This window comes from Chelonoidis abingdonii, chromosome 1, assembly GCF_003597395.2.
Source record: "Chelonoidis abingdonii isolate Lonesome George chromosome 1, CheloAbing_2.0, whole genome shotgun sequence".
Lineage (NCBI taxonomy): Eukaryota > Metazoa > Chordata > Testudines > Testudinidae > Chelonoidis > Chelonoidis abingdonii.
The window spans coordinates 263,615,786-263,631,583 of record NC_133769.1 but is presented as its reverse complement, the minus strand read 5'-3'; the positions used below and the strand labels follow the sequence as shown (position 1 = coordinate 263,631,583).

At 43.8% G+C, this 15,798-nt stretch overlaps 1 protein-coding gene across 2 annotated transcripts in view; it reads left to right on the top strand.

The window, feature by feature from the left end:
- Positions 1-15,798, top strand: part of MYO16 (myosin XVI) — a 650,995-nt gene that overhangs the window by 505,516 nt on the left and 129,681 nt on the right. For both annotated transcript variants that reach the window (XM_075061501.1, XM_075061500.1), the window contains exons 25-27: positions 587-762; positions 11,144-11,224; positions 11,475-11,680. In XM_075061501.1, the coding sequence (XP_074917602.1) occupies positions 587-762; positions 11,144-11,224; positions 11,475-11,680 (463 nt within the window). The remainder of the gene's footprint in view (positions 1-586; positions 763-11,143; positions 11,225-11,474; positions 11,681-15,798) is intronic.

Sequence of the window (15,798 nt, the reverse complement as noted above, 5' to 3'; positions counted from 1 at the left end):
AGGATTGCATACTTCCCAGGTCTCACATCTGTCACCACTCTCACTTGTTGTGTCATGTCAGATTATTTTTCTTTGTCTCAGATACAGTGACTTCTGTGAAGTGCCTAGCATGCATCTGGATGCTACAAAATATCATACCATTTTTACAGCATATGTTTATTTTACACTATTTAAGTCATATAGGTGTAAGCTACAGTAACTAAATAGGAGTCCAGAATATAGCAAAACATCCAAAATAATCATCACCCAACTCTGAAGTTTAGACAGACCTGTAACACAAAATCCTAAACTTTATTTGGTGTTGCTTAGTGCCCCTAGTCAGTTCAATTTAAGCATATTTTGACATAAGTACATTTAAAAACAATCACTGTTGACTGACAACCTGGGATAATTGAACGCTTTTGGACTTGGATTAGAATAACTAACAATGCATAAATGCAAAACTTAATGGGCTGTTCATCTGAAATAGTTTATGTGTTGTTTTGTTTAATACTATCTCCTGCTGTGTGTGTCCTGTTCCTTTCACTGTGTATTTGATTCTTCTCACCTGTATCTTATCTGTGCATTAATTTTCTTTTTCTCTCAGCTAGTGAAAATATAGTCATCAATCAGTTGTTCCAGTCTAAACTGACACAGACAGGATCACTGATCCCTCCATATCATTCTCTTCAAATTAGAGGATCCAAAGCAGCCTTGCTCAATAAGAAAGCATCAGTAGCCTACACAAGAGGAGAGGCAAAGAAATATATGGAGCTCAGTAAGGTAGGAGTTTGGCACCTTTTTTTCACCTTTGAAGAACACTAGAGCAAAACCTTTCCTCATTTATAATCTGGGTATTTCAGAAAGCTCCATAAATTCCAGGCAACATTCTAAATTTTACTTGTTGAAATAATCAGACACACCATTCTGATTGCAAAGCAACTGAGGAAACTATACGATATTATTGTTGATTGAAGGATCTCTGAAATCTATTGTTTTCCCTGGACAATATAGAAGTGAGTTCAATATTACAGCCAACAAAATTATTATGTGGAACACTGTATGCTTCATCTATGTAGCTGTCATAATGAATGTAAAATAATTTAAGGGACAGTAAACTTAGAGGGATAAATTTATCTTCCTTAATCTGTTGGTATTCATCACTTGAGAGGTTTATGGTTTACAAGCAATAATTGTATGTTCATGCATATATGTGGTATATTGGTTAAACTCTCATTCTCCGCCTGATTGTTTATACCATAAAAATTAAAGATGACCAGAACAGTAGACAATGTTAAGGTATGGTTGGAGTTGGCAGGAGAACTATAGTGTAGGCCTTTGTATATATCAATATAAATCTATTGAGCTGAAATTAAAATCCCTCAGTATCTGAATTGGTCTTCACTTCCATTACCTGATTTCAGCCAAAAGTAAAAACCAAAAAGGAAACCACAACAATTGGAGACTATCCAGAACAATCCATTGTTCAATTGCAACATTGTCCCTTGCAGGACAGCATTTTGTCTTCCTCACTGAATCAAAAGATTTTGTAAAGTTATTGCCATTTTATAGTAGTGAAAATCAATGAAAACAAATTATGTGGAAGGGTTTAGTGGACCTAAAAACTTGGAGTATTACCTTTAAATAGAAGTCACATAATTGCTAAATCTAAGTTTGAAGCTATCATGGAATATTACCTCTTTGTAGAAAAGCAGGAAAGGTGTTCCCTGAACAGAGCAGATGTATCACTAGGCCTGTTGAGTTGCACAGTTTTTGTCTTTTGACATACAGCTGTAAAAAATCAGTTCCAGCCACAGGATTACAGAGTTTGCTCTCACATCTATTTGTGGGATGATCTATGCAGGTAACACCAATGAATACTAATGGGAGTTTTTCATATAAATGCCCCAGGAAATTAGTATGACATCAGTTTACTCCCACTCTGAGTAAAGTCAATAGCAATATGGCTATTGACTTCAATGGTGTTGGTTTGAACCCTAGACCCTTAAAAATGTGTTTGAGACCTTAATCTCCTCCCTTTTTCCAACACACAGCCTACAGAATCTATCCAGAGAAAGTATCAATTAACTAATTAATGTATCTGTTAATTAATTATTATTTACAATAACTGGGCATAGGAGTTATCTGTCTCCTTTCAAACAAAATGACCCCATTTTGAAAGCCATGAGCACAACACCTTTCTTAAGTTTATCATGGGAGTGAGGGTGGGGGGCTTAGAAAGCAGAAGAGGCCACACAGGAGGAAGGAAGAAGAAATGCTCATAAAGTTTTATTAACTAGAGAGGGGTGATTTCCTCATGTGTTTGGGAGGGCTTTGGCAGCTGTTTGAGACTTGTCTCATTACAGAAGGCAGTGGGAAGAGATGAGCGAGGAGGTGTCCATGTGTGGGAATGGATAGGGCTGGGAGATGTAATTCAAATAGCAATGGTTTGAAGTGCCCATGTCACTGACTGGTAGAAGAAAATAAGGGTAGGTTGTGGTTTGGGAGGGGAGGAGAGGTAGTAGGCGGTGATATTTTCAGGTAGGTGATGTCTTTAGAGGTGGGTTGGTTGTGATTCCCATTCCCCTGCTGCTTCCCACTTCCTCTCTACTTTAAAGCTCATTTCAGGCTTAGCTCTTTCATGGGCTTAGCTAATTTCCTGTGTTTCTAAACATGCCTACTCACCTGCGTATATGTGTGTGCTCACAGGCAACATTTCCTCATTGATTTGGAGCATAATACCAAAAAATGAGCTTAGGCACATCTGTGAAAGTCATGTTCTTCTTTGCAGCACTATCTGTAGTGGTGGTGATGAGTGTAATGCACCAGTCCAGTACACAATTGGATCTGAAATCAAGTCATAATTCTGGAATGCACAGTAGGTCATGGTAGACCTGATGTCTGGTCATCCTCCTCCCAATGAGGCTACAAACAAATTATACTCCAGACTGTGAAACTCCTACAGGCTGTGTGGTCTCCTGGCACAGAAGAGACAAATAAGGCCAAAATAGGAAGTTATTATTCATACTCTCACAACTCTCATGTGCTCACATCACCTCTTCTCCTTCCAGCCCCTTGGTAGCTTCCTGATGCAGATTTTTTCGGCCTTGCTCTACACCAGGTGTTGTGTATTTGGTTGTCATGGTTTTTGTTCCCATGGCAACTGAGTTAGATTATTAGGGGATAGCCTAGCCTGCTTCAGCCAGTTAGGTGAGCTCTGTGTCTGTAAATAAATGGTAGTTTTATTAGCTATCTGCTATCTGGCCTCAAGTGATTTCTTCCTAAACCGGCTGCCCCCAAGGATATAACAAGTGGCGACGATGGATGCGATTCCGGTGCTGCTCCAGTAACAGAAGGAAGTAGAAGTCAAGGTTCAAACAAACAACAAAAAAAACTGCTTGAGAAACGGCTTGTTTTGCACCTGACTGTGAAAGTGAAACTAAATCAGATGGCTACTCTGACCAGCCCACTGGAAACCTTTTGAAATGAGAATAAATAGAGCAGTGGCATGTATATGTGAGCGTTTTTGAGCTTTTTTTGTTATTGCAAATGACATTACACAGAAGCAAAGAAAGGTGCCAATATTCTTAAGTGTTGTAAGAGGCTAAAAAACTACTCCCTGCTACGGCAGCTTACTGCACCCTGTTAAGCCCTGAGACTAAAACTTACAGTGACATCGTGGAAATCCTGGGGTCCCCACTTTTCCCCAAACCAACTGGTAAATTGCTGAAAGATATAGGTTCCACAAAAGAGACCAAAAAGAAGATGAAACAGTTGTACAATTTGTAGCAATTTTTAAGAAAAGGCTAGCAGAACACTGTGTGAATTTAAAGAGATGTTAAATGATGCCCTGTGTGACAGGTTAGTGTGTGGGCTTGTACAGTGAAGCTATATGGAAGCGCCTACTGACAGAGGCTCAGCTTACATTTACAGAAGGCTGTTGATATTGGTATCTCCATGGAACTGGCTACAAGGGAGGCCGCAATACCATCGGTGCATCCCTAGGGTGCAAAAAGTGTCACAAGAACCTACCCACAAAAACTCTGGTAGAGTCAGGAATGTTACCGCTGTGGTAAGCCGGATTCACCAGGCATCAGAATGCTGGTGTAAGGACCTGGTCTTGTCGACACTGTGGCAAAAGGGGACACACTGAGTGTGCCTGTAAAACAAAAAGAAAAAAAAAAAAGAGGCCTGTGGTCTGGCCGACAAAAAGAGGAATCCTGCATACCCTACGAGCAGACCCTAGGATGATCAAGGTGACACCTCATTCCACAAGAGGAAATGCCACTGCATGTTTTGTCTTTGGCAGTGGGCATCACATGAACACTGGGTAACCCGTTGTTGATGGCAACCTATGCGCATGGAAATGGACACCGGTGTAGACCGTCTCGCTGGTCCTCCGAGACTGTTGTATAAAGAAAAGCTACAGCATCTTCCCCGCTTAAGGCAACAAAAAACTGTTCTGAAAGACGATCATAATGGGGCAAGCTGTGCCCATGTTGGGCACTATTGATGTTAAGGTGGAGCTCAATGGACAGGCTGCTAAATTGCCACTGTTTCTGTGTGAGAAGGTAACTAATCCAGCCTTAATAGGTAGGTCTTGGTTTTTGGGAAGATTCAGCTGAATTGGGCAGAAGTGCACCGATGACTAAAGAAGAAACCAGACTGTAACCCCTGCACTAAAGGAACATGCTGCTGTTTTTGGAGATGATTTTGGAAATATGAAGGGAATCACTGTTACATTTAACATTAAATCTGACAGTCCACCAAAATATCTGTAAAAGCCGAACTGTGGCCATATGCCATCAGTGCCAAAAAGTTGAAGCAGACCTGGAGCACCACTGATCACCAATGGAGTCCTAATACCAGTTACCCATAGCTCATGGGCCACTCCTATCCGTCCCAATAGCGAAGAAAGATGGCTTTCTCCGGATTTGGCGGTGATTTTAAAGTCACTGTCAACCCAGCGTTGTGTGGCAGAGCAATACCCCACTTCCCTGCATCGATGACCTCTTCACAGCCTGGCTGGAGGACAAAAGTTCAGTAAGATTGATCTGAGTCAAGCATATTTACAGGATGCACGTCGATGAAAAGTCCCAAGAGCTGTTGACTATTGTGACTCATAAGGGGCTTTATCGATACTGTCGCCTACCCTTCAGAATAACGTCTGCTCCCGCCCTGTTTCCAGAGGCCTATGGACCAGATCTTGTGTGGCTTGTCCAGGAGTTCAGTGCTATCTGGATGATATCCTGGTCACTGGAAGGAATGAAGAGGATCACTTAAAGAAATTTAGAGGCTAACCTACAAAGACTGGAAGAGTATGGCCTACGAGTTCGCAAAGACAAGTGGTGAATTCTTCCAGCCCTCTGTTGAATATTTGGGACGTATCATTGATTCTGCAGGTCCTTCATAAGCCTCCTGCAAAAGTTAAAGCTATTGTGGAAGGCTCCCCCACCTCGAAAAATGTAAGCCAGCTGATGCTCATTTCTAGGACTACTGAATTATTGTTAAAGTTTCATCTCACAAGTTAGCCACACTGCTTAACCACTTCATGAGCTCCTTGGGGCAGAAACAAGGCCTGGAAGTGGACTGAAGCCTTGTGATGTTGGCATTTAACAAAGCTAAGGTAATGCATTGCTAAATTCTGAACGTTCTAACGCACTTTGATCCATTCCTTACACCCTACAATTGGCCTGCGATGCCTCCTTTATGGAGTGGAGAGCAGTCGTGTCACACATTATGCCTTTGGGAAGAGAGAGACCTATTACTATTTGCTTCACGCACTCTAAGCAAGCAGAAAACTAACTACGCCCAAATCGAACTTGCCGTGAGGCATTAGGAAATTGTTTTTTGGAAATTCGGAAAGTTTCATCAGTACCTGTTTGGGGCGAAAGTTTACTCTTCTCACAGACCATCGATACCTCTGACGTCAGTTTTTGACCCTGCACAGAACAATTCCCCATTAGCTGCCAGTTTGTATGCAACGTTGAGCATTGTTACTTTCAGCACAAACATATGAAATCAAATATCGGAAAATCCACTCTGCCCGGCAATGCAGATGGCCCTCTCAAGGTTGCCTTTGCCAGGTCCAAACATCAAGATAGTGCCCAAAAGAAATCTTACTACTTTGAACAGGTAGAGAATACACCCATCACTGCTACTCAGATAAAGAAGGCAACTCGCGCTGACCCAATATTGTTCCCGAAGTTATGGACCTGGTGATGCATGGAAAATCTCGACAAACCTCTCCGGTCTCACCCCGACCTTGTTACCTACATGTCCAGGAGGATGGAGTTATCGGTCCAATCTTGGTTGTTGTGTGTGGGGAGACGTGTTCATTATCCCACCACCACTGAGATCAGCAGAATGCTTAGAACAGCTACATTCCAGTCACTGTGGAATAGTGCGCATGAAGGAAGTTGCACGAAGCTATTTTTGGTGCCTGGATTGGACAGTGCTATGAAAGAGAAGGCAAAAGCTTGTATGTCTTCATGTCAGGGTGTGAGGAAATGCACCCCAGTGGGTCAACACCCCTACGCCCCAGGACTGGCCTGAAAACCCGTGGCAACGTATTCACATTGACTTCGCTGGCCCCTCTTGAAGGAAGCATGTTCTTGGTGGCAGTAGATGCCCATTTCTAAATGGCCAGAAGTCTCTATAATCGCACCAGAAACGAACTACTACTGCAGAGAGGACTATAAAAACTATGGGGACTCTTTAGTCATTTTGGTCTGCCAGAACAACTTGTGAGCGACAACGGACCGCAGTTCGTCTCTCAGGAGTTTCAAAAATTTTATGAAGGCAAATGGGGATACACCACATCACGTCGGCACCATATCATCCAATCCACCAATGGATTAGCTGAAAGATTGTGGCAGACAATGAAACACGCTTTGAAATCAGCCAAGGGGACAACACTCCATTCAAAAGCATCTGGATACCTTCTTACTTTCCATACAGAAACACACCTCATGGTACGACCCGAGGCATCACCAGGCCCTTTCTAATGATGGGACGACAGCTGCTCACTTGCTTGGATCTGCTGAAACCTTCTGAACCCCCGACAAATTGTGCAACATCAACAGCAATATCAAGTCATCAGACGGGCCACCCCAGAGCAAAAGACTGAACCGTTAGCTCGGGACAGCCAGTTTTGGCATGGAATATACTTCCAGAGCGAGCTAAATGGGTCCCTGCCACGATCATCACTCAAACAGGACCTGTTTCCTACACGGTCCGGACTGCAGAGAATCTTACCTGGAGGCGACATGTAGATCAGCTGTTGCCAGGTCATGCCAGTCCTCAGGACACATCTGCAGCTGAGTGGTCTGACTTCACTTCTTCTGGTGAAACACCGAATCACGAATCACCTGTTTCTGACTGTTCGCCTCCATTACTGCCAGCGGCTGAGATACCCCTTTGCCCAGCACGAACTGATATCACCTCCTCACCTGTTCATGCTGCGGACTCTGAGCCCATGATACTTTCGGGTGCAACAACACCAGGAGTTCGCCGTAATCCACCTAGAGACAGAAGGCCTCCTCGTCGGGTGGATCTTTAGCTAGGGCGAGCCCACGGTTATGGGGCAAAATAATCCCCAGGGTTTAGCCGGGAATGGAGGCAGTCTACCCTCCTTCTCTAGTCTAGTGTGTGTTTTATTTAGAGGATGTTCTCATTTTGGGGGGCGGGAGGAATATGTTGTGTATTTGGTTGTCATGGTTTTTGTTCCCATGGCAACTGAGTTAGATTATTAGGGGATAGCCTAGCCTGCTTCAGCCGGTTAAGTGAGCTCTGTGTCTGTAAATAAATAGTAGTTTTGTTAGCTGTCTGCTGTCTGGCCTCAAGTGATTTCTTCCTAAACCAGCTGCCCCCAAGGATATAACACCAGGAGTCGGCAACCTCTGGCATGTGGCTTGCCAGGGTAAGCACCCTGGTGGGCCAGGCCAGTTTGTTTACCTGTCGCATCCACAGGTTCAGCGGACTGTGGCTCCCATTGGCCGCGGTTCGCCATCCCTGGCCAATGGGGGTGGGGGGAAGCCACGGCCAGCGCATCCCTCGGCCGTGCTGCTTCCTGCAGCCCCCATTGGCCTGGGACGGTGAAGCACAGCCAGGGGGAGCTGCGATTGGCTGAACCTGCTGATGTGGCAGGTAAACAAACTGGCCTACCCCACCAGGGTGCTTACCCTGGTGAGCCACGTGCCAGAGGTTACCGACCTCTGCTCTACACCGATCTTTCCCTTGCACGGATCAGCCTTACAGCAGCTTTTATAAACTGGAAGACTAAATATAACGTATTTGACTAGCTAAAGCTTTTTTATCACTGACTCTTCATTGTGACTTTTCTGGATCATTTTAACTGTTAGTCTGCAAATAGAATCATAGAAATACAGGCTGGAATGGACCTCAAGAGGTCATCAAGTCCAGGCCCCCTGCACTGAGGCAGGACCAAGTAAACCTAGGTTGTTCATATGCAAGAAACCCCATGGTAGGCATATTTGGGATAAATACACAAATTACAAGATTATTGGGATTTAAAACTTTAAAATATTGTGAAAGTAAAAACATATTGTAGGTTTCTCCTTCTAACAGTAATTATGGAGCTAGACACCCACACTTTCTCTCGTAGATCTGACAGAGGTACAAGATTTCAAATATAAAACGTTCTTGTCAAAGCCAAATTTGGTGTCTGTGAAGAGCTGAAAGGAGATTTAGACTGTATATGGAGAATTAAGACACGATTTGATACAACCCTTATTTCTGAATCCAAAGAAGAAAATGTTCAAGTTTAGGATAGTTTGGATTAAATTCGTGTTCTGTTCCTACCTCACTGTTCTCCAGTAGCCCTAACCCCAGAGGGAGGAAGCAAAGCTGCAGGTGTAACACAACAGACTGGGAGTTAAGCAACCAGAATTTTGTTCCTGGGTTTGCTACTGAATCAGTGAGTGAATTTGAGCTAGTCACTTAATTTGTGCATGTGCCACACTTTCCCTTATCTGTAAAATTGAGATGACACCTGCATAAAATTAATTACCTACTTTTCTAAACCATTTTAGGATCTATGGATGAAAAACATTATAAAAGTGTTAAGGGCTCTGCAGACCTCCAGTCTCTGTGTGAGGATGGAGATGAATATTTTTTTCCAAATCTTGTTCCACTCTGTGTGAGATTTAAAAGAGTAAACAGCTGCAGTGTCCTGCACGGTGATTAAGTTGTGGGGCAATGCAATTCTTCTATAAACAGGATGTGACCTGGATGTGATTAGATGAGTATGTACACATGCATTTTGGTACAACTGGATAGTATGGAAGTTGGCTAGAACATACCAGCTCTGAGACAAAGGGAGTTATGGGCCAAGTGGACTAGAAAAAATGGAACTGAAAGAGCGTCAAAGGGTAAAAGATTGTCACAGATATGTATAAGTATCCATGGATGTGAATAGTATCTTAATTTCTATATTCTTGGTGAAATCTTAGGAAATGTCTACAACTAAAATGCTTCAGCTGCGTTGCTGTAGCACGTCAGTGAACATGCTACTATGCTGACAGGAGAGCTTCTCCTATCCGCATAGTTAATCCACCTCCACAAGAAGCAGTAACTACGTCAATGGGAGAAACCCTCCATAGCACTATCTACATGGGGGGTTAGGTCAGCATAACTGTGTCTTTCAGGGGTGTGGATATTTTACAATCCAGAGCAACATAGTCATACTTATATAAGTTTGTAGTGTAGACCTGGCATTAGACCAGGGCTTCCCAAACTTGGTTCATGGCTTGTTCACGGTAAGGCCATGACGGGCCATGAGACACTTTGTTTACCTGAGCGTCCGCAGGTACAGCCACTCACAGTCCCAGTGGCTGCAGTTTGCTGTTCCCAGCCAATGGGAGCTGTGGGAAGTGGTGGCCCAGCATCCCACGAAGTGAGTATTCACCCAGGAAAGCTCATGCTCCAAAACATCTGTTAGTCTATAAGGTGCCACAGGACTCTTTGCTGCTTTTACAGATCCAGACTAACACGGCTACCCCTCTGATACTTGACAGGTAAACAAAGCATCTCACAGCCCACCAAGGGCTTAACCTGAATAAGCTGTGAACCAAGTTTTGGAATCCCTGCATTAGAATCTAGTTGTCTGCCATCCCTAGAAACCTTCAGGAGAGATTGCAGAGGTACTTCTGTGAATGTTTCATCAAGATCTCTCCAAAACATCTGTTAGTCTATAAGGTGCCACAGGACTCTTTGCTGCTTTTACAGATCCAGACTAACACGGCTACCCCTCTGATACTTGACAGGTAAACAAAGCATCTCACAGCCCACCAAGGGCTTAACCTGAATAAGCTGTGAACCAAGTTTTGGAATCCCTGCATTAGAATCTAGTTGTCTGCCAGCCCTAATTTAGAAACCTCAGCAGAAGAAGCCAGCTTCTTGTGGCTCTTCTTCAGATAGTTCATCTTTACAGTATTCTATCACAGACTAAGTGGACACTATTAAAAGATTTTGTTTTCCATGTTTACTAGTAGATATTACTGTCCTGGTGGTACAGGAAATACCTGCTCATACTAATCATATCTTATATGATTTTAAAAAAAGAAATGTTTTAACTACATTCACCTGTAACAGGAGAAAAAAGTAATTCATTCATGAATATCGGGGCTTTTTCATTCATAATTCACCATTATCCCTGGGAATTGTTGAATCTCACAACCATTCAAAACCCATCTAGTGATGAAGGGTATCTTTGCAGAAAGAAATATTATGATGTGCAATCTGTATGTTATGCTCAATCTACAAGCTCTGATGCCATAACAAAAATTTTACTTTGCCTCATTCTGAGAAGGAATGATTTTATATATGCACATATACTTATCTTCAGTGTAACAGTATATTTACATGCTGTCTTCAAAAGGAATTTTGCACATACAATTGTACATGTCCACTTTTGAAATCAAAACTTTATTAATAGCCTTGGTTGTGCAAATTTCTGTGGGGATCTAGCTGTTCTCCTGGCTATTTTTAAAAATCTAGCCTCAAGTGGTTTTTTTGCTATATGACTTAATTCAAACACAGCTTTATATTTGTCTCTCTTAGTGAACTGCCTTACCAAGGAAAATTATAATACTTGGCCTTTATTGGGATAACAATGTTCTGTGTACACTTTTCTCACCCACAGTTGTTGAAAAAGAAAGGAACTTCCACATTTCTTCAGAGACTGGAACGAGGGGGCCCATTCACTATGGCCACACAGCTCAGGGTTAGTAAATGTTTGCTAGACAAAGATTTATATGAGAGTTTTAAGCACAGAATGAAACTGTACAGATTACAAGGACAAGCAGAAGTATGATTTGCCTGAGTTACCAATTTGTGCATTCAGGTCAAGCTTTTTAAGAAAATGATGTGAAATACATTCTTTTAAAAAGGTAGATATATCTTATGTTATGCAACTCTTTCACTTCTGATAAATGACTGTTTGAAAATCTGTTGGGTTTTATTTCTCTCCACAGAAATCACTCTCAGATATTATTGGGAGGCTTCAGAACTGCACACCTCATTCTGTTCATTGTATCAAACCCAATAACTCTAAGCTTCCAGACTCTTTTGATAATTTGTACGTGTCTGTGCAGCTGCAATATATTGGTGTCCTAGAAATGGTGAAAATCATACGGCATGGTTATCCAGTACGCCTCTCTTTCACTGACTTCTTGTCAAGGTAAATTCTTTTGAGTTTGATAAAAGTTTTTTATTACCTACAGCACAGTGCCTTCTGTCATATTGTGTAAGTGTTTACGCTGTTATTTTGTTGATGAGCCTTTCAGATTTTCTTTAGAGAAAAATTACTTGAGCTGGCATAGAGCACAGTTCTTTAAATTGAAGGAATAATGCACATGATGCATAAATAAATCTTATTTATGAACTATTTCTTGATTGATCAAATGTGTAAATGATTGAACTTTAGTAGCATCAATATATAGCATAAAACATTAGCATAATATCGCCATGTAATTTTTGTTTTAAATTGATTTAGAACAGGAAATGGTCACATCACTTTCATCATCATTTTCTAGTTTGTTATTGGGCTCTTGTGAGATCTAGTATTCATATCTCAAGTGCTGGTTTATTTTGGTGCTTAGTCTGGTGAGGGGTTACAAGTGTTTATACCATAAATCCACATTTCACTGCTGCTATCAGGAAAAAAAGGGAATATTTGAAAAGGTGTGGCAAAGGGGAGGAAAGCAGAAATGTACCACCACTTTGGGGTCCAAACCATCACTTTTCTTCCTCCCTTTTAAATCACTGCTTTTTGTATGTTTCTGTTATATTTTTCACAAACATCTTTTATACTGCAACAAAATTAAACTGAATGTTGTCTAATCAAAAGAAATACAAGAAAAGAAATTTGACATCTTTTCATATATTTAGGTGTATTATTTTTTACTCAGAGAAGGGAGTACACTTAAAATACTTATTTTGAAACGATTATTTTGATTACAGTAACTGCTAGTTTGGTGATACTCTGCAAGCTCACCAAACAGGAGAAAAACAGCCCAACACTACTCTCCTGCAGAAAGGTGCTGCCTGCTAACCTCAGTGCTACCAACCTGCTGTGTGGGATGTGGGAGACTGCGGGGAGGAAGCCCCTACTCTCAATTGAGTGCATGGAGTGCACGTCACAGGACCATGCTTAATCCTCTTTGCATGCTTTGCTCTGTCACCATCTGGCCAATTGTATTTAGATTTTATTTTTTGGAAATTGGAGGAGGAACATAAGTTCCTTAGATCAGACCTTGGTCTTCATTTACCTTGCTAAGGTGTTGTGACGAAGTGGTAATTTTCTTAATGTTTTCTCTGAATACTATGTGGGTGCCTCAGTTTCCCCTATGCAGTTCTTAAGTATCTAGGTGGTGTAATAAGGGTATGTGATTGTTGCAGAGCCCTCAAGGGCCAGTGTGATGGTGACTGCACAGAAAATGGCCGACACCCTGTCTCCTGGCAACTGATAGCCTGAGCCTCTCCCCTGCAAAGGTACCAACTGAAGGTGTTGGAGAACAAAGAGATCAGGTGGCCTCCTGGCCCGGGAAAGAGAGAGAGGCCAGAGGAGGGGATGGGGGGGTTTCAGTTTGGAGCTGGCTGGCGAAATGGAGGGGGGCCCAGATGGGGTTCTGCCATTCTGGCCCCAAGATGGACCTGACTTAGGGATCCTGTTCTCTGTACCTACAAGCTCTGGTTTGGACTGTGTTTCTGTCATCTAATAAACCTTCTATTTTATTAGCTGGCTGAGAGTTATGTCTGACTGCGGAATTGGGGTGCAGGGCCCACTGGCTTCCCCAGGAGCTCCGCCTGTATGGACTCGCTGTGGGAAGCACACGGTGTGAGAAGGGGATGCTGAATGCTCTGAGGTCAGACCCAGGAAGGTTGAAGTTATGTAAGCTTCTTGCCATGGAGACAGTATGCTCACAAAGAGGAGGTATGCTCCCCTAGAGTCCTGACTTGCTTCGTATGGAGTAGTTCCAGAGCATTGCCCGGTGACTCTGTGACAAGTGTCATGTGTATTTGTCATCATTAGCACTTGTACCAAATCACCATTGTAACATCTTCAGTATCCATGGGTAAGGCTGTGATTTAGTCATGGAGGCCATGGAAGTCACGGATTCCGTGACTTCCAAAGACCTCTGTGACTTCAGCCAATGCCGGCTGGGAGCTGCAGGGTCCCCTTCCGCCTGTGGAGGCAGGAAGCTGGGGGGTATCCCTGCAGCACCTGACCACTGTGGATGGCAAGGGGAGCCCCACAGCTCCCCAACACCGCTCCTGGCCACCACAGGTCACAGGGGGGACCGGCCGCTCCCAGCTGCTGTGGGCAACAGGTGGGACCCGGAGGCAAAGGGAATCCCTGCTGCTCCCAGCCACCACTGGTGGCAAGGGGAATCCCACTGCTCCTGGCCGCTGTGGTGGGTAGGGTGAATCCCCAGAGCTCCCGACCACGGCAGGTGGCAGGGAGGATCCCCACTGCTCCCGGCCACTGTGGGTGGCAAGAGGGACCCCAGCCACTCCCAGCCACTGTGGAGGACAGGGGGAATCCCCAGAGCTCCTGACCATGGCAGCTGGCAGAGGGGATCCTTGGAGCTCCAAGCTGCTGCAGGTGGCAGGGGGGACCATGGCAGCTCCCAGCAACAGCGGGAGGCAGGGAAGATCCCCAGAGCTCTGGGCCTCCGCAGAAGGCAGAGAACAGCCCTGCAGCTTGGAGCTGCCAGCAGAGGGGGACCCTGTAGTTCCCAGTCCCTCCCACCCCACTAACCCTAGGCTATCCATTTTGTCACAGGTATTTTTAGTAAAAATCAAGGATAGGTCACAGGCTTCCATGATATTTTCACTATTGCCAATGACCTGTCTGTGACTTTTACTAAAAATATCTGTGACAAAAACTTACCCTTATCCATGAGGAAATATTTACTTTTCCGTTTCTACGGGATTCTTTATTCTGGCTATTTTGCTACTTAGCCTGGGATAGGTAGCTCAATTATTATGGTCCCTCTGCGCAACAATAGTGGATTGGGGTGCAATCTGGGATGGTGTTAGACCTTCAGGACCAGCTCTAGAGCATGCTCATTCTTCTGTGAAAGGTTTTTTACTGCGGTGCCATTGGATCAGAGTGTTGAGAAGGTGTCTGGGCCAATGGCCTGGTCTACACTACGCGTTTAAACCAATTTTAGCAGCGTTAAACCAATTTAACGGCGCACCCGTCCACACTACGAGGCCCTTTATATCAATATAAAGGGCTCTTTAAACCGGTTTCTGTACTCCTCCCCAACGAGAGGAGTAGCGCTAAAATCGGTATTACCATATCGAATTAGGGTTAATGTGGCCACAAATCGACGGTATTGGCCTCCAGGCGGTATCCCACAGTGCACCACTGTGACCACTTTGGACATCAATCTGAACTCGGATGCAGTGGCCAGGTAAACAGGAAAAGCCCCGCGAACTTTTGAATTACATTTCCTGTTTGCCCAGCGTGGAGCTCTGATCAGCACGGGTGGCGATGCAGTCCCAAATCCAAAAAAAAGCTCCAGCATGGACTGTACGGGAGATACTGGATCTGATCGCTTTATGGGGAGACAAATATGTTCTATCAGAGCTCCGTTACAGAAGACAGAACGACGAAAATGCCACAACAGAGCGTTATGAAAGAAAGATCTCCCAGCCTACGCAGTGCTGTGTGATCACAGCGTAACGCGAAAGCCCCAAGATCAAATGACGCCATGGAGGGAGGCGAGGGTACTGCAGGAGAACTCCAGCTTCACCAACAGTCACACAGGGCAGTCTTCCGAAACCTATTGCATTCTGGCTGAAGCTCCCAGTGCCTGTAGGTTCAAACACATTGCCGGTGTGGTTCAGGATATAGCTCGATCAAGTTTATTCCCCACTCGCCATCCAAACGTGAGGAAAAAGGAAGAAATACGTTTCTTCGCACTTTATCAAGATATTCACCAGCTAATGTCAGACTGAATGCTGGTGGTATGCGAACGGTGATGTATTGGCAGCACTAGAGGGCAGATCTGTTCTATCTTCACCTCTTCGGCCACGTGCAGAACGTACAATAAAGATGCATTCCAGTCATCACATCAGTTCCCGTGAAAATTGTTCCTGCCTGGCACTCTAGGTGAGCGAGTGAGGACCGGGGCAGGAATCCTGGTAAAAAAATAGGAATGATTCCTGGTCATTCTCCACATAAGAATGGTACAAAAACGGCTATGGTAACGTCCACATCATAGCAAACTGGCGGGCTGAGCGCCAATCAGCCCAACCTCCCGTTTTTTTTTTAATTACTTTTTT